This window comes from Falco punctatus, assembly GCF_963210335.1.
Source record: "Falco punctatus genome assembly, chromosome: 3".
Taxonomy (NCBI): domain Eukaryota; kingdom Metazoa; phylum Chordata; class Aves; order Falconiformes; family Falconidae; genus Falco; species Falco punctatus.
The window spans coordinates 119,944,706-119,966,849 of NC_137582.1; the positions used below are offsets into that span (position 1 = coordinate 119,944,706).

At 48.0% G+C, this 22,144-nt stretch overlaps 2 protein-coding genes across 2 annotated transcripts; one reads left to right on the forward strand and one right to left on the reverse strand.

Annotated features, from left to right (window-relative positions):
• Nucleotides 1-7,843: 7,843 nt before the first annotated feature.
• Nucleotides 7,844-8,866, reverse strand: ATP5IF1 (ATP synthase inhibitory factor subunit 1). The gene is made up of 3 exons (XM_080380726.1): nucleotides 8,730-8,866; nucleotides 8,527-8,639; nucleotides 7,844-8,148 (listed from the first exon to the last, which is right to left on the reverse strand). Exons 1-3 carry the CDS (start codon nucleotides 8,820-8,822, stop codon nucleotides 8,007-8,009), a joined length of 348 nt encoding a protein of 115 aa, XP_080236852.1. The 5' UTR covers nucleotides 8,823-8,866; the 3' UTR covers nucleotides 7,844-8,006.
• Nucleotides 8,867-8,888: 22 nt separating this feature from the next.
• On the forward strand, nucleotides 8,889-22,112 carry DNAJC8 (DnaJ heat shock protein family (Hsp40) member C8; the record flags this gene model as incomplete). The annotated part of the gene is made up of 9 exons (XM_080380720.1): nucleotides 8,889-9,224; nucleotides 10,366-10,467; nucleotides 11,896-11,952; nucleotides 13,650-13,716; nucleotides 14,366-14,460; nucleotides 15,318-15,389; nucleotides 16,549-16,640; nucleotides 17,943-18,018; nucleotides 21,337-22,112. 9 exons carry the CDS (start codon nucleotides 8,889-8,891, stop codon nucleotides 21,457-21,459), a joined length of 1,020 nt encoding a protein of 339 aa, XP_080236846.1. The 3' UTR covers nucleotides 21,460-22,112.
• Nucleotides 22,113-22,144: the final 32 nt, after the last annotated feature.

The following is a 22,144-nucleotide window of genomic DNA, read 5'->3' on the forward strand; positions in this document are numbered from 1 at the left end:
TTAGGGCGCTGCTGTGCCGGGCCTGGCCCAGCCTCTCCCGGGCCCTGGCTAGCGCTCCCGGGCCGTGGGGCTGCCGGGCATTGCGGACGCAGCGCCCTCCGGCTCCGGGGCCTCTCGGGGCTGGCTGGGGTCGCGTCATGCCGTGAGCCCGGTGTGGCGGTGGGCCTGCAGGCCCGCCTCAGCAGGGAGGCAGCAGCCGCCTCGGGAGCAGCGGTTTGGACCCTGTTCAGGGCACCAGCGTGAGGGCCTGCTATTCTGTAATTAACCTGTGATGAGATGTAACTTGTCTGATCATCTCCATGCAAGTGCAGACTTGATGCAACAAGTATGTGAGTCTCGAGAAATTGGCTTGTTGGCACCAGCCACGTGGCACTGCCTTCGTCTTGTCCTGCCATTGTGTAATGTGACAGTAAACGTGTGCATGGCTGGGCCCGGGCCCGGCGCACCGTGCAAAGGGAATCTGGGAATTCCCCGTGTGTGGATGTGCATATGGTGTGTATGTATGTGGTTGTGTCAACCGCCCCTCTTGAGTCTGGTGAAGAAATAAAAGCAAGTCATGCTGGGACTCTGAGAAGGTCCTTCCTGAAGTTTAATTACAAAATGCCTCCCAAAGACTGCCCGTATTGGTGTATTAAGTATGTATGTTTCAATCCCTGTTGATGTGGAGCATAAGTAAAAATTGTATGTGTTGCCTGATGTAAATACAAGAAGCTTTCTGATCCAGAAGTCAGAGGCAAACTTGTACAGATGTTGGAGGTGTTCAACCCATCTTGCTGAACCTGTCTGGTGGCAGACACGCCACTTCTCTTGTGAAATTAGCACTGCCTCTGCGATTTCCCTCTCCAGATCTGGCAGTAGTGACAGCTCTTTGCTGAATGTAGGGTCTACTGTGGCATGAAGATGGAAGGAGGTACAACTGTTCACTGCCTTACCCATCAGAGTTCACTGCAGCAGTTTATTTTACTGTGAGTTGAGAACGATAGGTTTAAGGAGTTCTCACAGCACAAAAATTGAGAGGAATTGAGGGATCTGAGCACCTGCCACTTTTGTGGTGCTTAATAAGTGTCTTGAAAAGCTCTTAAAATATTGTATGTAATGGTATCCAGGAGTGAAATGTGGGTTCGAATGACATATGTCCTGTCAGCTGGCAACTGAACATGATGTGACTATAGCAAAATGTATATTGAGGCGTGCACACTTCTGGCAGTGTAATCATTCTCGTTGTTGAGCACTACCAGACCTTACAGCAGGAAGATTCCTAGTGTACCAACTGCCAAAATTAAAAGCCTTGATGGCAGTGCTGACACATCTGTTCTGCATTGGTACTTCCCAAGCCCCTTGTGGATAATTAATTATATGCAGATAGTTGTGAGCATTAGCAGGCGCAGGTTTGGGGGCAAGAGCTTTTTTGGTACTTCTCATTTCCTACCCAAAATCAATATAGATTTTGTGTTAAGCCTGATGCATTTTTGCCAGTACAGGACTTTAGCATGCTGTATTTCTGTTAAGATATTAATAATGTAAGCGATTTTTAAGTCGGTGTTCATTAGATAGAATTGGTAATTCGACATGGATTAACAAAAACCTGCCACTCTTCCACCTCATGTTCTTTAAGAGGAACTAGTGCTAGTAACTTTTTCACTGCAATACTATACTGAAATTATTTCCCTTATAATACTGGTTCCATTGAGCAGTCTAGCTGATATTTTTTGCTGTGGTGAGGTCTGTAAGCTTTGATTCATATGACAATAGAACCTTTGTTACACTGAGGAAAATAGTTTGAAAATTTGCTGCTGTGTGCTGCAGACGGCACATATGTTCTCTGTGATGGGCCTGACTGAATTCTGACACAAAGGCACGTCTGCATCCTTCAGTACGTTTGCGGTTGTCTGCCCATGCCAGCGGGGCATGGGTTGTTAGTTTCGAATTGTGCTGCTCTTTGTCCTCAGTTGAAGGTGGTCCTTTCCTTCCATTTTTACTTTTGAATTTTCTTGCCCTCTATGTTTTGGGGGCTTACAATCCTTTCTTTCTATAAGCAATCCCTGCCCTGCTGTTACTCTCTGGGTGCTTGCCTGTTAAAGGCAGCACGATGTCAGAAGGTGGTATCTTCTGTTGTATTGCCATTTAGTACAAAGGTACCAGAGCTCCAGGCTGGCTGTAGACCTCAGTCCTTTGGCTTATGGACCAGGTTCTGTTATATTGCTCCAGAATACATGCAGCTACTACCTGCCCTAGCTTCTGCGTGTGCTTTGGCAGTCGCTTTGTTGTTTGGTCTTGTCTCATGCTCTGTACAACAGCCTCAGCCCAAAATGATTTGAACGCTGAACACCAACCAGGAACAAGCTATGGCATGCAGGTAGTAGGGTTAGTCCAGTGCCAGGCAGCAAGATGAGCCTGCAAAGAGGTCCTAGATGCTCTGGGATAAAGAGTAATTTAAAATTTTTGCTAGAAAGTACTGCAATGATACCAGTTACAGCTCTCTAGGGTTGGAACTAGAGAGATGTGCAGAAAACCTGATTTAGTCCTGGGCCAAGGCGAGGGAGAACAAAAAACATCTTGGAACCAAGGGAAAGGTTAAGCTCTGCTGCAGAGAGCTGTCTTGCATCAGTCTGAGAGGGCAGGCAACAAGTCTCGTGAACTGCAGGAGGTGATGGTGGTACTCCAGTCTCAGCCGATAGCTAAGTGGAGAGGTGAGACCTTAGCTCCTGCTGTCTGCTTTTCTGATTCCTTCAGCACCCAGGAGTCCCTGGGTGCTGGCAGGGGAACAGGTGAGCATATCTATTAGCAGACAGAGCAAAGGAGGTGAAGGGATCAGGCTTTTCAGCAGCTGTATTTACCCTGCGACCTGTTGACACTCTGCTATTGTGCTAATGGCCAGAGGCTGAGTTTTGCTGAGGCTCAGCCTGTTCCCGTCAGTCTGCCACTCCTCTTCCAAGCTTGTACTGAAATTCCTTTGTTTCCACATCAGACAGAATTGACTCTGCTGTAGCTTGTGTGCGAGCTGCTAACATACGTATGGAATATGACATTTTCTGGTGCTTTAGACTTTTTTATTCTGACCAGTTATCGGTGCAGCTATCATGGATAACATGGTGTGGATGTGCCTGCCTCCAGCAAACATATCGTTTTCTAGTGCTCTGCATGTAGCTTTTCTCATGTGTTGACCTAAGCCCAGGCTTCCAGTGGAGGAGGTTTGTCTTAATAAAAAATCTACAGTCTTTAGTTACAAGTGAGGAACCTTCTGGAAGCCCGCAGTGTGTTCCACCCCCTCTAAAGCAGGGAAATTATCAGGAAAACTTCTGCCTACAGAGGCCATACTGCTGTTATTACCATGTTATTTTTTGCACATGTTTATTTTGCCTTGCACAGAGCGAGTGTATTTGATTTTAGGAAAACATAATTAAGTATATGCTTTGTCTTTATCCTACCTAATTTCCCTTTTCTGCTCTGGAGTGGGGAGGAGGAGTGTGACAAAAAGGCCCAAAGAGACCATAGTGGGCAGCCCGGGTATCTTGTGCTAAAACCAGCTTGCTGAAGATCTGGGATGAGTCACTTTCCTCTTGTTACTTCTGTCCCCACCCCTCAGCCAAGGATTCTTGGCAATTTCCGTCATATTTTTGTAGGATGCGACACAAATGAAGCGCCTTGGGAAGAAGCCTCTGTTTGCTGCAGCAATAATTGCCAGCTGGGGTTTAGCTGCGAGCAGGGCACTTCTCCTGCTTCTGCAGTGGCCAGGCAGCGTTGGGCCGTGATCTGCAGGAGCAAGAGATGGACAGAGGATCTGGGGGTAAGGGAGGATATGCATCTCATTGAGACATAAAAGTCACTCCAAGAAGTAAGGTATTTTCTTCATGAATCTGTTATGTAGGTGGCTATTGAGAGTTTGGGTGTTGTGAATGGGGTCAGTCCAGCCCTCAGGAAAAATCAAATAACAAGGATGCACCAGGCTGGCAGGGAAGAGAGAAGAATCCCTTCCTTTGTGTACCCCTGTGCCTGCGGGACAGAGGGGAAGATATTCCGGCCACCAACCATTCCAGAGCATTGAGGAAACCAGAACAATAAGCCCCTCTATGGCCTGTTGTCTGAGCTAAGCGCCATCCTTGCAGCCTCACCAGTTTCAAACATCAGCTTCAGGTTTTGGTTGCTCCACACCAGAACCGCCTGAAAAGAGCCAGCAGTTTGCAGCTACTGCTTTCCAAAAGACAGCTGATCCCTGTCTTCCAGGTCACACTGGACTGGGAGGGGAGTTATGGGAAGGTCTCTAGACAGCTTGTACCATCTTAACCCCCCCATGACCATCCCAGATCTGAGGTGTAATCCTGCTTTACCCTCAGCACTCCCACTCTGGAGTTCTACAGCAAGCGGCATGCGCTGAAGTGGCTGCAGTCCATAGCTGGCACCTCTCCATCTTCTGGCCCAGAAAGTATATGACTGAACCCCAGATAAACTGCCTCCTCCTAGTCACACCAATGTCCACATAGCTGGTCAGAAGCCCTGCAGTACTGCAGTGCACTCCAGGATACCAAACCCTGTTGGAGAAACGTGCATCAGACCAAATGCCACCATCTTAAATCGTCTCTGCCTTCTTGTAGCTGAAATACTTCTGGTGAGAGGTCTGTCTGTAACTCAGACATCTTGCACATTGACCTCTCTCTTACATTTTTCATCCTAAGCGCTGTCAAAGGAGCTGTGGAAAAAACACGGCACAAGCCTTCAAGCTGGTGTTACTGCCATATTGCACTCCACTTGGAAGAAAAAGCTTCGTAAAACACCCCGGATCCAATACTCACCTGTGATGGGGTATCGCTGTATCACAAGGAGCAGTAAGAAGCAGCATACACCCCATGTTGTTCGGTAACTTACTGCAGAGACTGACAGTTCAAAGTTTAATAGAAGAAAAAAACATTTCTCAGGAGATGCAGTGACGATGAAACTACACAAACCAGGATGATTTGACATCTCCTTTGGTAAAAGGCAGAAGTCCCCTTCAGACATGCACCTTGAGCCTCCTTTCCTAGTGATCAGATGCCACACAAACTCATTCTTCTTACTCACCCCGAGGAAAAGGGAAAGACATTTCTGCAACAGAACCTGCATATGAAAAGTTTTAATGAGCACCAGAACCAGCACAAGGGAAGGGTTAGGGTGCTGTGACCGGACCAGGGTGCTGGAAGCTCCTGTAGGAGCTGATTTGCTCACGGAATGTGTGGGTGGTGGGCTTGTGGTTTCTGGAGAGAAGTTCAGCAGAGGGGCCCTTGGCTAGGCAGGGAGATTTGCACTGCCCAGGAAATAAAATGGTGCCTGTATACTAGGAAGGGCCAGGGTGTCACCCCCATTAGAATAAAGCAAACTGGTTTCAGGCACATTTAGGTTACTGGGACTCCCTGGAAGACGAGGTCAGTGGGTAGAATAGAGCAGAGAAACCTCATCACGAGGACAAATTGAACAGACACCACCCAGGGCATTAAGGTTTACAGCCAAGTGGAATCCCTGGTAGGAGGATGGCTGCAAAATCAATTATCATGCCAGCTGGATAAAAATAGACACCTTTCTAATTTAGCAAAGGTCCCACTGAGGGATTGGAGAAGACTGCCCCCTCCACACACACCCCTCCCTCCTCAGCACTTCTCACGTTTGCTTTGCGGTGGGTTTGGCACTTTTGGATTCCACAAGCCGTTCAACTTGCTAACCTAGCAAAAGATTCGTTGGGCTCAGAACCAAAATGCAGGCTGCTGAGACAACAGGCTGACTGACTCCCCCGGGAGTCCAACAGATCAAGAGCGTAAAAGGGAGGACAAGAGGGGGAAGCAGGAAGGAGACTGTCCGCTTTACACAGCAGCATCGCTAATCCGTTCAGCTTCTCGGGCAGCTGTAGTCGGGGGGCATGGTTTTATAATCACTGTCTGCCAGTCAAAGCGCTGCTGAAAGGGACTGCTCGGTCAAGATCTACAGCTGCCTGTCCTCATCACGCGTCCTTCCACTGCCCTAATCTGACAGAAATTCAGGGTGACTGCAAAGCAGTGACTGAACTAGACATTTCCCTCCAGAAGATGAGATGGGTTTATGAGCACGTGGTGAGGGACCCAGCACATTCACTGGCATAGGAGCCACGCTGAAACTTGTGCAAAACTGAGCCGCTCACAGCGGCCCAAATCACAACACCCTCACAGGGGGTCACCGCAAACCCCCTCCCCCTTACCAGTGCTCGGGCAGAGGCTCTGCAGCTCAGCTTGCACGGCAGCACAGGTAAGATTTCAGTGGTGCACAGAAATGCAAAGTAAATCACAAAGCCATGAATTTAAGCCCTTGTCTATTCCCTTCAGAATATAGTTGTCCTAATATTTATTTCAGCTATTCCATAGTCTACTGTAGCTGCGCTTGCAAGGAATTGGTCTTTTGTAGGGATATCTCACTAGTGACTCCACAGCTTTCAGGGGAGGCCAACCAGCTGACAGATACAATGGGAAAAAGATTTTTCAAATGAGTAAAAAATTTCTATTTTTTAAATGGGTATAAACTAAACAGGTCAATAGTATATAGCTTTTCATGACAGTTCTTCCCACCAGGTTTCATGTTCCTGGGGAGGTATGGAGGGGGAGATAGTATTTTTGGCTCACATTAATCAGCCCCGACTAAAAGGGATGGACCCCAGTGATGGCTCGACACGACCTCCCCTCTGCACAGCTCGCTGCAACACCACCTTCCACAGGCTGAGCAGAGCCAGGCAACCACATCCTCCACAGCGCAGCCTGCCTTCCACGGCCGAGCACATGGATGACATTTCCATTAAACAAGAGCTTCTTATGGCACGGACTCTTCATTAGAGCAACAGTGCTGTCATTTACTCTGTAGACAAGATGTACCACTAGCTGCCATGTTCCACAGGGGAAAGTGGCCCAAGGGGAGCAGCTGGCTGGGGTTGTACCAGTTAACACAGGAGAAACTGGGACACCTTCAGCCAGCCAGTCACACCCTTGTCAAAACACTTTCTGCATCAAAGGCTCCAACTTGCCTCCTGCCGTTTCAGTCAGGGCAGTTCCAGCCACTCCTCCCCCGAGTCCAGCTTCACTGCAGCGCAACATACACCAGGCTTTAGCAGGGGCAGAAATTCAGCCTGTTCAGGCAGACTTACAGACACAACAGTGCAGGTGCAGAAGGAAAGGCTGTTTCCTTACCTGCCTGCTCTCATTACATAAAATCCCTGTCTTGTCAGGGCTTAGTGCAGTAAGGCTGCACTATTTCAATAGATTACTTGCTGGATGTTTTACGATGAATTTCTTATATGAAAATTGCAAAAGTAACCAAACCTACATAAAATTAATCTTAACTCATCCTTCTTTGTAAAGGGACTTTGATAAGGAACATAGAGAACTAGAGACAGAAAAAAACCCCACTACTGAGCAATTACAAAGTCTCTGCAGAAAAGAACATTTGCTCAGGATCTCAGCTGCCTTGTTGAGCTCCTGGAAGCACCTGAGAACCTGGCACCACCACAAGTGAAATCTCCGTAACATAGAATAGTATTTTTCCTCTCTTGTTCATGGCACTGAACACTAAGGGCAACCCCCTCCCCTGGTTTTTTACATTCTTGTTAGTTCAGTGTGGAGAGCCATCTCCCCCCTAAACCACAGTGACAGTTTTCTTGAGACAAAGCTACTCCTGTGTGAACAGGCCTCTGGACAGGTACTGTAAGTATAAGGGATTGTTTCTTTCAAATAAACCTAAAGCAAATAGTGAAGTTCTGCATCGGACTGCCTATTGAAGAGTATATCCTTATTTTGGAAGGTCAAGGAGGTTTAAAACCAGACAGTGGGTTATTATGTTTTTTTCATTAAACAGTTACTGAAGAGAAAAAAAGCCAGTGAGTAGTTTATTTGACATTGTCGCATTTGACATAAACCACAGTATAGCTGGACAAATTTGGATTACGTTGGCCAAAGCACAAAGTCAGCGCTGTTACACACCACGGTCTGTACCAGCCATGGACATTCAGCAACAGCATCAGCTTAGTCATCGTCCTTCAGCTGCCTGATCTTGTGCTTGTGGCGCTCGATTTCTTTCTGCAGACGTTCGATCTCTTTCTTGTGGTGGTCGATCTCCTCCTCATGGTGTTTCCGTAAGGCAGAGAGCTGCTCCCGCTCCTTCTCCCTGCGAGAGAGCACGGTGCGAGCTGCAGCACCCGCACGGCAGGGGGGGTCCTGGCTGTGCATGCGTGGGGGGGCTCGGCTGTGGCTCTGTGTGCGTGGCGGGGCTCGGCTGTGTGTGCGTGTGTGGGTGTGTGTGTCCTGGCTCTGTGTGTGTGTGTGGGGGGGGGGGGGCTCGGCTGCAGAGGGGATCCTGGCTGTGCGTGTGGGGTCCGGCTGTGTGCGCCTGGGGGGTCCCGGCTGCGTGTCTGTGGGGGGCTCGGCTGTGTGTGCGTGGGTCCTGGCTCTGTGTGTGAGGGGGTGCTCGGCTGCGGGGGGGGCGTCTCGGCTGTGTGTGTGCGGGGGGATCCCGGCTGCGGGGCGGGGTGGGGGCCGCGCTCACCTGAAGTACCGCTCCTCCTCCGCCGCCTGCTTCTTCCCAAAGGCACCGCCGGCCTCACGGATGGCGCCGCCGCCGCCGCCGCCCTTCCCGGCGCCTTTGCCCAGCTCGCCCAGCTGCGGGGAGAGACGGCGGTGGTGGAGGAGGCACCCACGGCCCGCACCGACGGGCACCCGCGACCGGGCACCCGCGACGGGCGCACCCACCTGGTCGGCGCCCGAGCCCGAGCTCCAGCGCTGCTGCTGCGCCACGAGGGCCCCGCGCAGCCCGCCCCGCGCCGCCGCCGCCACCGCCGCCATCGCCGCCTGCCCTTGGAGCGCCGCGCGGACGAGGCCCGGCACGGCCCCACGCGTCACGGCGCGCGCATGCGCAGCCCTCGCGCCCGGCGCTCCGCGGCCCGCCCAGCGCTGGGGGCCGGGCCCTTGCGGCCGGCGGGTCCGGTCTGGCCGCGCTCGCCCGCCCCGCGGCGCGGCGGCTCCGGCCCCCGCCCCGAGCACACACCCCGGGCGGAGCGGCCGGGACCGCGGGGCAGCGGGGGCGGGTCCTGCCGCCGTGGCGCGCGCGGTGGTCACGTGCCGGGGGCGCCGCCGTGCTCACGTGTGTGCGCACGGCATCACGTGGTGCTGGCGATGGCGGCGGCGGCGGGGGAGCCTGGGGCGGGGGGCGCCGCCGAGGAGGCGTTCCTCACCTTCTACAACGAGGTACCGGCGCCGCCGCGGCGGGGGGCGGCCCGGCCCCGCCCCCCGGGCCCTGTCCGCCCGCGCCCGGCGTCCGGCGGCCTCCCCTCCCAGCGCCGGGGCCTGGCGGGCCGCGCGGCGCCGGGCCGCCCCGAGGGGAACGCGCCGGGCCCCGGGCCTGGCCGGTGCGGGCCCTGCGGCGACAGGCGGGCGGAGGGCGAGCGGCGCCCGGGGCGGGCCGGCGGCAGGCGCCGGCACGGGGAGAGCGGGCGTTCTCCGGGCGCGCCGGCCTCTGCCGCCCTCCGAAGGGCCCCGCTGGGCCCGGGGGCAGGGCCCCGGCGTGCGGCCCGCGCCTCACTGCCTCGCACCGAGCCGGTGGGAGCTGCGCGCCGCCCGCTCCGTGCCCGCCTCCCCCGCGGCGCCCGGTCCCTGTGTGGGCAGGCGGCCCGCGGGCACGGGGTGTGAGCCCCCTGGGTGGGCAGGGTGCCCGCGGGCACGGGGTGCGAGCCCCCCGGGTGGGCAGGGTGCCCGCGGGCACGGGGTGTGAGGCCCCTTCCCCCAGCCCGTGCAGGGCTCCACGACTTAGTGCGCAGCTTGTGTGCGTTTCCCTGAGCTTGCCGGCGGACAGGCAGTACCGCCGTGGTGGGTGCCGTTTTTTTTAAATAAAGACAAGCCTGACATGCGATGCAGGGTTTGTTTTGGCCTAATACCTACAGAACTGAACTGTGCTGGACCACCTGTGGTCAGAAGGTGGTGGTCTCGGGTACTTGCACCGGTATCACTGGAGGTGTTTATGGGCTGACCTGCCAGTGGGGGGTCAACAGTGGTGGGGGGGTAGGTGCCCAAGGAGTCACTGTGGCACTGCCAGTGTAGGAGCAAGGTGAGGGGAAAAACCACAACTGCTGAGCCAGCCATGGGAGAGACAGGCAGGAGTGCTTTCTAGGGTTCTTTATAAAGTACAATGTTAAAAATATTGTCATGCGGTAGAGAAGTCTGGAAAGATGTACTCTGCTGGCACTTGAGTCAAATAACTACAGACCTGGGATGAGCAAGAGGTATTGTGAATTGTAGCATGGAATGATGATGACTGGTCTAAGTAATCGCGTGGGAGCACAGGTAAGCACATCGTGACGGTCAGTTAATAGAGATCTCTCTTGTTCTTCAGGTAAAACAAATCGAAAAACGTGACTCTGTTTTAACATCAAAAAACCAAATTGACAGGCTGACCCGACCTGGATCTTCCTATTTCAACCTGAACCCTTTTGAGGTTAGTTTGAATGTTTTATCCTTCCTTCTTCTGACTGTGTATACCAACTTCCAGATTTACTGGGTATTTATTTCAGTAAAAAGATGGAGCATAAAGAAAGAAAAATATCTCTACATTACTGTGCAGAAGGCTTACAGAAGACAGAAAGGTGGTGTGTGTCTTCCTGCTCTCTTTTTCACTGTTTTATGTCAGGCACAAACTATATTCTTTTGACACATTTCCTTTGTGCAACAACACTAGAAGATTTGGCGGGTTAATGCTAGGTACTTTCTGAATGAGACTATAATGGCTATAGGTGGCATGCCTGTCAGGTCCTGTTCTGAGCACTTTTGACGTGGCATTTCTAGTTGTGTCTTTTATTTTGGATCTTCATCCCACTGAACCTGCATAGTGCGTCGAATGAGAGAAGAACTTTCACTCTTCACGCTAGTGAGCGATCTTTGAGGAGTCACTGGAAAACGGATAATTCTCTCACACATTACATGGTTTGATTCCAGTTGCAGTCAGTTAGGAAGTCCTGATGACTATAAAAACTGAGGAAGACAGTGGATAAAACAGTATGGTGTTCATCTGGAGCTGGCTTTCCCGGTTTGTTTTCCTTCCTGATACCATCTTTGTCTGCCTTTTTAAAGTCTCGAGTGCCTTTTGTAGTCCCAATTTAGAGCTGGTCAGCCAGATCAGTTGGCAGATTCACCTTGATAGTGTTCGGTGCTGTGTAGACTGTAGTACTTGACTTGGAGAGTAAATTAAGAAAGCCATTTAGAAGTAGACGGTAGCTTTCCTGCAAGAGAGTGCTTTTTGTTTACAGATTCTCAGTGTCAGACTACCATGCATCTCCATTGAGTAGGCTCACTTGTTGCTTAGGACTTCTGTTCAGTAAATTAATTCACAGAAGAGCTCCTAAACTCTGCTGCATCCCTAAAGATCCATAGACAGGTGGGCTCGTTCATGGAAACCAGACAGTAAAACCCTCCTGTCTTTCAAAATGATAAAATCAATAAATTCTTACAAAGTAGTACATTTCTTGCCCAAAGTTCTCAGTTATGAATGATCTGACAGTGCCCCAAAGTCGCCATATGCTTCCATTTCTGCCAAACTAGGCATTGCTACAGGACTGGCTGAAGGTTCAGACCAATTGTGGCTATTTAGGGATGGCAGCTGTCTACATAAGACTTCAGTGTGGAAAGGACACTGGTGCAGTCAGAGGAATCTAGCATGGCTAAAAGCAGAATGTCCCAAACATGGTGTCTCTCAAAACGTTTCTGGTTTGCTAGGTGAAAATTCATCTCCTGAAACAGCACCCTGACGGGGGGAGCTTTCTGGCATTGTGTCTCTACACCAGTGAACCAAGCGTGTAGAGCTTGCTACCAGGAACCTGAAACATGGGGAGTATCATTGAACTTGCTGTGCTCTCGTGGTCTCTTTCAGGTACTGCAGATGGATCCTGAAGCCACAGATGAAGAGATAAAGAAAAGATTCCGGCAGGTATTTGGCTTTTGCACCTCTGGAAGAAAACTAGAAGCTCTGTAGAGATTGTGCAGCTGTGCTTGGGAATGAGAGAAATGATGGTAAAGCTATATCAGGGTAGAGTGGGTAGCCATTTGGGGAAGTAATGCATAGAACAATCTATCAATAAGAGGAGAGCTGCAGAAGCATCCCTGGTCCATGCATGGTATACTTCTTTGCCTGTCAAGTGTGGGATGGGGCTATTGCAAACTGATACGCCTGTGTATAATCAACTAATTGAACTTCAGTTCAAAGAGAAGGTCAAATTTTGTCAGAAGAACTGAGAAAAGGTATTTTTCTCAAATACATGGACTTGGATCCAAGAGTGTATTTTCTGTGAAGTTTCTTTAAGGATTTCAGTGGTCGTTTTTAGCAGCTGGGTTACATTGAGCAGCCCTGCTCACTGACCTGTCTGCATGTCCCACGCAATGCAGGAAATGTTACACGAGACTTTGTCTGCTGACACATCTGCAGCAGAAATTTGAGTTTTATTGGTGCATGCAGCAAAGAAACACGGTATTTGGAGGGCTGGAGCCTCCCACCTGAATTAGTGTTGTAAATGTCAAGAATTGTCTGTAGGCAGGAAGCTGTGCTGGCTGACAGACAGACGTGCCTGCCAGGTTGGTGATGGGATATGGGCTACTGCCCTGTGTGGGAAGTGGGAGGATAACCTTTTAGTCTGTTGCTGACTTCTCAGTTCTGCAGATCAATAAACTGGGGCTGTCATAGCTTTAGGCTGATAGAATACTACAGGGAAATGGTTTGAAGTCAATGCAAAGAAATGAAAAAAGTGCATGGAATTGTGTATTGAAATCAAACACTAAATACAGAATGTGGAACAGCCAACAGAAGGAAAAAGACATTGACTGTAGCAAATGATGGAGTCAATCAGCAGCACGCTGCTGTTCAGGACCGGGGGCAGACCCTTTTCCAGTGAACTAGAAAGTGCCATCTGCAGAGTTCAGGAAGTAATTATTTTGCATTCTTTGGCACTGATGCAATTTCATTTGCTGCACTGTGACTGGTTTTGAGCGCTATACTAGGAAAGATGCAGATAAACTAGACAGTCCGTGCAGCAACAGCAAAAACAAGAGGTCTGGGAGGGGAAAAAAAAGCCATGTGGGGAAAGTTGGAAAGGAAGGTGGAAGACGTGTGCTTTCCCAGCCCACTTAAGGTTGCCCTAAAGATGATGGTGATCAATGTCCTGTCTCTGCTGGATAGAGAATACAGCAAGGAGTTTTCTTAACTTTCAGTAAAGGAGCCTAAAGAAAAACTTCCCCATTCTTTTTAAACAGATATTTGGACAGCCTTAGGTATACTGGCGAACTTCTTAGGAGGCATTGTTGAGTAGAAGGTAAACTTTGAGGATGATCTTTGTAGGTTTGTTTCTTCTTCAGACCAAGGATATAAAACTTGCATGACCAAGGGGTTCGTATCAGCCCCAGGCACTGTAGCAGTTTTTCTCAGACAGCCTGTTTATTACAAGGTTTGTATTAGTTTTGTAAGGTTTTACTGATGCATACTTCCACATGCTGTCAGCTGATTTGTCTGTATACAAAAGAATATGTTCCCCTGTGGTTCCTTCTATCTGAGACTATTTCCTTCCTATCACAAAAAATCTGAAATATTCTTGATCTTTTAAAATGGTCTTGATCGCTAGATCCTTTTCCTTGCAGTTGTCAATATTGGTGCATCCAGACAAAAATCAAGATGATGCAGATAGAGCCCAGAAGGCGTTTGAAGGTAATGCTGTCACCCTTTTTCTGTGCCAGTGTATGATGGTAGTTGGACTGCTATTTTTCTGTAGCTGGTTTAAAGGTTTTTTAGGGGTGGGGGCCCCACAGGTGGGCAGAACTGCTGTAGAGGTGCTTCAGATGAGGGAGAAGCAGTTCTCGCATGGCATTTCATGGCATTTCAGCAGAAAATGTCACCAGGTGGCAGTAATTGCATCGACAGTTCGCAACGGGGACAAACAAGTCTGTGGGGTTTTGAGATTGTTGAAGAAAAACTGTTCAATCTGTGCATTAGATTTCATTCAAAGACCCTACGACAGAAGTAGTATGATGGGTTTAGGCGTATGCTTTGCGTTACGCCATTACGCACCTTACACTTCCCTCATGCCCTGTAACTACATCACTTGCTAGGACTGATACTTTCACCCTGCTAACTCCAAAAAGTATCTGACAGTTTCTGCGATTACTGTACCCCAGAACTTACTTGATTAATCATGGTATCACTTACCTAGATGTATTTAAAAACACAAAACAAACCCTAAACCCAACCAAACTTGCCAGATTTTAGGGAGCAAAATTTGTATGGTCAACAAATAGCAGTCTTGTGATGCCTTGTGAATGTGACTACTGGTGCTATTAATGTTGATGCTTTTCATTAGCTGTAGATAAAGCATACAAGTTGCTGCTAGATCAGGAGCAAAAGAAGAGGGCCTTGGATGTGATACAAGCAGGAAAAGAATATGTGGAACACACTGTAAGTATTCCATAGGAATGTCTGGGGTGGGGGTTGGTGGTAATCAGTTGTTCATAATTTTCTTTTTGTTATGCCTGTGGCATGTTTGTGTCATTAAAACGTGAGCTGAGGAAGACTTGTGATGGAGCTGTGCAGGTGAACTCTGAGCTCTTTATGGCATAAGCAAACGTGGTTTGTCCAAGACTGCTGTTGAGCCCAGTGCAAGATAATTCAGTGAAATTCAGTACTTGAAATAATTAGGTCAGACCACATGATCTGACCTAAATATTTTTTTTTTCAAGTCTGTGAATGAATGATGCAGTTCAGATATCTGTAGGTGGAAGAAAGTAGATGATGACAGCAGGAGACTGGGAAGTTTTGGGGGAAATGATCTATAAGATAAGGAGCTTGTATTGCGTTGACCAAAAAGTTAGTTGCGTGATGTGGGTAGACTAAAACAGAACAAGCTTGAGAAAGTGAATGATATGTGAAAACTCTAAACCAAGGAACACTTTTATGTTCTGCTTGTTTTTACTCTTTTGAGTATTGCAGAGCAGGACAAGCTTCCTGCTGTTTTGGATGGTGTATATTAGATACGAATATATCTTAAAAATAAAACAAAAAATAACCAACAAAGGGATTATGTTGAATGAATAGTATGTAAAATAGTATTTTTAGTAACTACGGTTAATGTGATAGTCATCTTGTATGTGTTTGTCTGGACCTAGGACCAGGGTGTTTTGGTCTAAAATAAAACATTGATCCAAATCAAGAACTTCCTGTCGTCCAGAGTTCTTCCCACACAGTGAAGCAGGAATGCAGAACTACTTGGATACAATTATACTTTTTAAGCTTTTATCTTTGTTCTGAATCTTTAGGTGAAAGAAAAAAAGAAGCAGTTGAAGAAAGATGGAAAACCTCCCACTGTAGAAGAGGATGATCCTGAAGTTGTAAGTCATGCACTGTTCAGAGAAACTGGGGAGTACAAAATGTGTTTCAAGGAATTAGGAGTCAAAACCAGTACAGAAGTATTTATTGGCCTTAAGAGTGTTGTAAATCTTTGCACTTGAAGAACAAACTCCGATAAGCCACTGTAGAGTACCATGTGTTGGATAATACCTGTATATTTTAGAAAATAGTTTAACTGCAGTGTAAAGATTAAATAGATCATGAGATTATATTATTCAAAATACCCTGTTCTCTTCTTGGAGCAAGTCTTCGTTGCTCGCACATTATACAGTCTTTTTTGAATTGAATTTCTTGTGTTCTGAATGCTGGAACTGTAGCATTCTTGCTGCCAGCAAAGGCATATATAGAACCCACTGCAGCATGTCTGAAATGTGCTTTTAGTGACATTTTGTAGTAAGAGCTGTTTTGGCTGTGTCTTCCATATAGCACTCGAGGACAGATGTGCTGTTCTGCCACAAATCACTTTTATTAAAAAAGGCATGACATAACATAGTTCTTACCTGGTTTCTAGTCTGAAAAAGTCAAGTGATATTAGAGGTTTTAACAGAATGATAGGTAATTATCAAACACTGATAGCATTAGTCTTATAGTCATCACCTTTCTTTTTACTACAAAGTGTTTTTTTCCTCTTAATGTCACCACAGTAGCCCCTTAAACATCTTATTTTCCATTGATTTTCAGAAGTCTCTTGCTGTTCTTTAGTAATGAAGTTTGGTTTAAGTATACTGATGTTCCCTGGAACTGGAAGGCCAATGCTAGACTTTTACAACACATCGAGAAGGCCCACTGGGGCATTAGTATCTGAACAGTGATGAATTTTCTGGTTTTTGTCAAAAAAATTGCAAGACTTAACAGAAGACTAAGAGAGCTTGAAATGAACAGTTCTATTTAGGCACAGCTTCGTGAAGACAAGAGACTAATGTGAGACTAATGAGTAGTTGTTTCCTGGTGTCAGGGCAAGAATCTAACCAGTGTTTCATGCGTTTTCATATGCCACTGCTACCGACTACTGTCAAGGCAGGATTTGGGACTATGTAAACATACATATGGTTCACATTCTTTTTATGCTTCTTACATTTTATGTAAGTTAGACTGCTCTGTTAACGGGCATTATTTTGACACTGGGTTTGTGTTTTACAGTTCAAACAAGCTGTATACAAACAGACAATGAAGCTCTTTGCTGAACTGGAAATAAAGAGGAAAGAAAGAGAAGCAAAAGAAATGCATGAAAGGTACGAGCAACACTCTGCTTGTGTAGTTCAGGCTCTTCATCCCTTCTCATGCTTTCTCAGAGAAGATAAGGAATCATAGAGTCTTAAAAAAGTCTCGAGTTGGAACGGGCCTCTGGAGATCATCTGGTCCAACCTCCTGCTGAAAGCGGGGCCTTGGATTAGATTAACGAGGGTCCTGTCAAGCTGACTTTCCGTGATGTAGATTCCGCCACTTCTCTGGGCAGCCTGTGGGTTGTAGACCTCTGTGCTTGAGAAATGCAAACAGGAAACTTGCCCTCCTGTATTTAAGACATTGATAGGTATCTTATGTACTCTTACAGAATCGTAAAATCATTTTGGTTGGAAAAGAACTTTGAGCTCATCAAGTCCAATCGTTAACCTGGCACTGCCAAGTCCATCACTAAACAGTGTCCCTGAGTACCACATCTATGTGTTTTCTAAACACCCCTGGGGACGGTGACCCCCCCAGCTCCCTGGGCAGCCTGTTCTAGTGCCTGCCCACCCTTTCAGTGAAGAAATGTTTCCCAACACCCGATCTAACCCTCCCCTGGCGCAACTTGAGTCCGTTTCCCCTTGTCCTGCCTATTGTTATCTGGGAGAAAAGACTGACACACACCCCACCTACACCCTCCTGTCAGGGAGCTGTAGAGAGCAAGAGGGACCCCCTTGAGAGGCCAGCCAAAACAGTTAAATGGTGACACATATCTGCATGTTGTTAGCATGCAAATAATTGACTTTTAATTGTAATTCAGAGATACCCTGTGCCATGTGTGATCCTGAACTATTTTAAGTGTTTTGATCACATGTTGCCTGAGTGCTCACTGTGGATGCACTTCATAGAGCAGAGTTTCTCGACTGGTCAGTGAAATCAGTCTGGGAGATGATTGCAGGGCACTATTTTTGATTACAGATTAAAATTAGGGGGGGAAAGAATGTCATTCTTACCTTGCGTGCTCAGGTGCTTATTAACTTCTCAAAGCGTGTATTCTCAACAGTTTCAGAGATTTACAGCTAAAGTTATGGAGTGCAACTTGTTTTGCCGAGCAAGAGAAGCTGACTCAATAATTAAGTCCATGAATGCTGTCAGTGGTGCCAAACCGTCTTTCCTGGTTGTTGCTTTTCCAGATTTGTAATAAAACTGTATTTGCTCTGCTATCTTAGGTGTACATATTTATCTTTTCTGATAAGCGCTTTAATCTGCCAAGAAATCACAAGAGCCTTCTGAGAGTTTTCAAAGTATTACTGTGTTTCTTTAAAGTAGGTGTTTATGTGTTCACGGCTTCTTTGTGGCTTCCTTTCCAGGAAGCGGCAGAGGGAAGAGGAAATTGAGGCACAAGAGAAAGCTAAACGAGAGCGAGAATGGCAGAAGAACTTTGAGGTAATCAGCAGCTTAACTTACAGGATAGGCCTGAGTGATTCTTGGCCATGCTGCAGGGAATGCCCCTAAAGGAGGGAGAGACCTTTCGTCTGCAGGTGCTATAAGACAGTTTAAGTAGACACTTGGTAAAAGATCGTGCACAAGCCTGTTTTTTTGTCCTCGTGTGGGGAGAAGAGCCCGCTGATAGGGCTTTTCCCAAACAGGTCTGGTAGATTACGATACAGTATTCCTCAGCTCTGTCAGCAGTTCATTCTTGTCCCTAGCCAGAAACTTGAATTGCTGCTTAGCCCAGGTCACTGGTCACCAGTAAAACTTAATCCGGCAGCTGTTGAACCACTAGTGTGGACGGTTATCGGTACTTTTCAGCCTGGTTGCTAACACTCAGGGAATCTGTACCTCCTGTGAATGTCAGACATGTGAATGACAGTCACTTCCCTTTGACCCTTCCACGTTGTATTCAGGGTTTAGGAGTATCAGAAGTAGCTTTATGGTTGTTGTGCTGCTATTCTAGGGGTCACACCTACAACCTGCCAAAATATTTGATCTAGCCTGTAACTCTCCCCTCATTACACACCAGAGGCGAAGTCTTGTGGCATGTGGTGGGTGGAAGGCAGGAAAGAAGTCAGTAATGGTGTGCAGGACCTCATGAAAAGATGAGCTAGATTGTTCACTTAATCCAAAGGTGGGTAGCAGTCTATTCCTCAGTTCAAGAGGACTTTAAAAAAGAGGGTATCCGGGAGAGAAGCATGCGAGCTGGACTGGCATCCTGTGGAAAGTGGAGCTGCACGTCCTTAACCAGTCCTAGACAGCTGAACCTCAGCACTTGCACCTGTTTTCTCCAGAGCCTTGTTGGTGACCATTTAATCCACATGAAAAGGCAGTGGCAAAGCCAGGTGTTCATGTCCAAAATGCGTCATGGGAATACACAAGAATAAGAAGCTTATTTCTGCTTGTGACCATCACTGAGAGAGAGTGATTGAAGGCAAAATAACAAATGAATTCTTAGCTGCTCCTGTGTGTGTGCTAATTCAGTGACTGCCTTTAAAATGCATCCTTAAGGAGTATGTGTGTTGCTGCTTTGAATGATATTTAAACTGTAAGAAAAAAAAATTAAGTTGGTATTTTGCAGTTGTGGTGCAGTTTCAGTTTAAAAGAAACCAAAACAACCAGACAATCCCAACACAAAAATCCCAACCTTTAAAGGCGCTCACATTGTACCTCTGCACTGCTCTTCTGGGCTCTCCTGTTCCAGGTGATTCCAATCCTTGTCTGCATACTGTATCTTAGTTCTGATCCTGTCTCTTTACCTTAAAGACCTGTAGGTTTTGTCCCTTGTGTATGTTTTGCAGTACTTCTGAATCCTCATAGGAATATCTGTGTCATCCAAGTGGTTGCCTGCTGTTTCTAGAAGCTATTCATAGGCTGCTTTGGGAGCTGAATTATATCTTGACATATTTTACAAGGACCAGGCTGGAACATCTACTTTCCCTCAAAATTCGCTTTCTTGGTAATTTCAAGAACAGCTTCCACCAACAAACTGTAGGGAGACAAGTAGGTTAGAACTGAAGTTGCCATACAGTCTTCTTATTCCTAGCAAAAATGTGATCACAGAATAGTTGAGGTTGGAATGGACCTCTCAGGTCCACCTGGTCCAACCCTCCTGCTCAAGCAGGGCCACCTAGATTGAGTTGCCCAGGACCATGTCCAGATGCCTTTTTAATATCCTCAGTGATGGAGACTCCACAACCTCTCTGGGCAACCTGTTCTAGTGCTCGGTCACCCTCAATAAAAACATGTTTCAGATGTTCAGGTGGAGCCTCCTGTGTTTCAGTTTGTGCCCATGGCCTGTGGTTCTAGCACTGGACATCAAGAAGAGCCTGGCTCAGTTATCTTTCCACCATTTTTCAGATACTGGTACATATTGATGAGATCCCCCTGAGCCTTGTCTTCTCCAGGCGGAACATTCCTAGCTCTCAGCCTTTTCTCATGAGAGATGCTCCAGTCCTTTAATTTTCCTTGTGGCCTTCGTTGGACTCTCTGTAGTATGTCCACGTCTTTCTTGCACTGGGGAGCTCAGTGCTAGACACTGCACTCCAGTGGTGGCCTCACTGGTGCTGAGCAGAGGGGAAGGATCAATTCCCTCAACCTGCTGGCAATACTTTGCCTAACACAGCCCAGGACACCATTCACCTGTTTTGCAGCAAGGGCATGTTGCTGGCTCATGGTCAGCCTCATGTCCACCAGAACACCAAGCTGCTTGCCAGCCAGGCAGCCCCCGGCACGTGCTGGTGCCAGGGGTTGTTCCCTTCCCAGGGGCAGGACTTTGCACTTCTCCTTGTTGAACTGCATGAGGTTCCCGTCAGCCCATTCCTCCAGCCTGCCAAGGTCCCTCTGGATGGTGGCATGGCCCTCTGGCCCAGCGGCCTCTCCTCCCAGTTTTGTGTCATCTGCCAACTTGCTGAGGGTGCACTCTGCCCCATCCTGCAGATCACTCCTAGTGTCTGGCCTTCCCTGTCCTGCCATGGGGAAGGAGGGGAGCGAAGCAGACAGGTATTGTCACCAGAGCCTGAGTGCAGCCCCAGTATTTATAGCTTGGTCAGATGGGCCTTGAGTATGGATCCCATGCTGTGAACTGGATCATCCCTGGACTTGTTCTGTCCTGCTGTGAAATCTTCAGCCTGTAGGGATTGTAAGTTGGCTTTGTGGGAGGGGCGTGAGGGTTTTTTTGTTTGGTAGGTTTTGGTTTTCTTTCCTTATTTCCCCATGAGGGATTTCTGCTGCTCTGCCGGTAGGCCAGGGAGAGGAGAAAAGAGTGGATCAGAGACCTTTTCTCATTGTGTCTTTGTGATGAAGCTTGGGGCAAGAAGCATGAGATAAGACAGTAGTAGGTTTTCCTTGTCTCTTTTCCCTGCCTCCAAGCTGCAGCACAAGCAGAGCCATCTCAAGGATGTGGGACACAGTAAGGAAATGGCACGTTCTGCGCTGATGGATTAGGAACATCCAGTGGAGATGAGGTTTGTTGTTTCCTTTGCACACCAGAGGATTCAGCAGGCTCTAGTCAAGACCGTACAACCCAAGCTGGTTGCTTCTGAAACGAGAAACCTGCACAGTGCTTATAGTGGTGTTTGTGAGCTCACTTGTAGTTCCACTGTGCTTCATCTATCGCTCTGGCTCTTCGCAGTGGCTTTTCACCCTGGCTGCCAGGGTGCTGCATGCTGGAAGGGGGAAATTGCTATTGATCTCTTGAAAGTGGTATGTACTGCTCGTTCTCTGGCTCTTCCACTTCTTAACTCTCCTCTTCCTCTCTGTTGTTCCCAGGAAAGTCGAGATGGTCGTGTGGACAGCTGGAGAAATTTCCAGGCAAATACAAAGGGGAAGAAAGAAAAGAAAAACAGGACCTTCCTGAGACCTCCCAAAGTAAAAATGGAGCAGCGTGAATGATCCTGGCAGCACTGCCCAAGTGCAGCTCCTCACTCCCCTCCCTGCTTTTAAGGACTCATTGGCACCTAGAGTAAGAATTGCTTTTTAGTAGACTGTTTGTTTCCAGTACAATTAATTATTGGTTGAAGTATTTTTTGTACTCTGTCCATTTGAACTAGGGCCATAGTGTGAACTGGGCCAGGAACCCGCTACATGTAGAACACTTAGCTTAGGAGGGTCCACACCATTATTGCTGTCCTGTTCGTCTGCTGCCCTGTAACTCGATGTTTTGTACTTCACAGAGATTGTGCTGTTTCATTTCTAGTTTGAGAGCTGAACAAAATACTGGAAATGCGTCGGTACCTTTCCAGCCATCATCTGTCTCAGCAAGTTCAGATGTGGAAAGGTCCGAACTGACTCTGGGGATCTGCTCCCAGCACTGTGCAGTGCAGCTGTCCTGCAGTTAAAGTCCTGCAGCTCCTCACTGAACTGAGTGGTGCTCGGAAGGAGCCTTCTCCCAAGATCTGATTTCCAAACTAAAATCCCAGCTCTCAGGCTTAGACTTCTGTTAATCTCAGACCAGCTGGTCACTTCCTGTAAAGGAAAAATAACTTCTCTTGATTAATAGTTGAGTTGCAATGGTCTGTATGTAAAATAAATTTTTACCCAAGTTACCAGTTTATTTTTCTTGGAATTATTCAAGCAT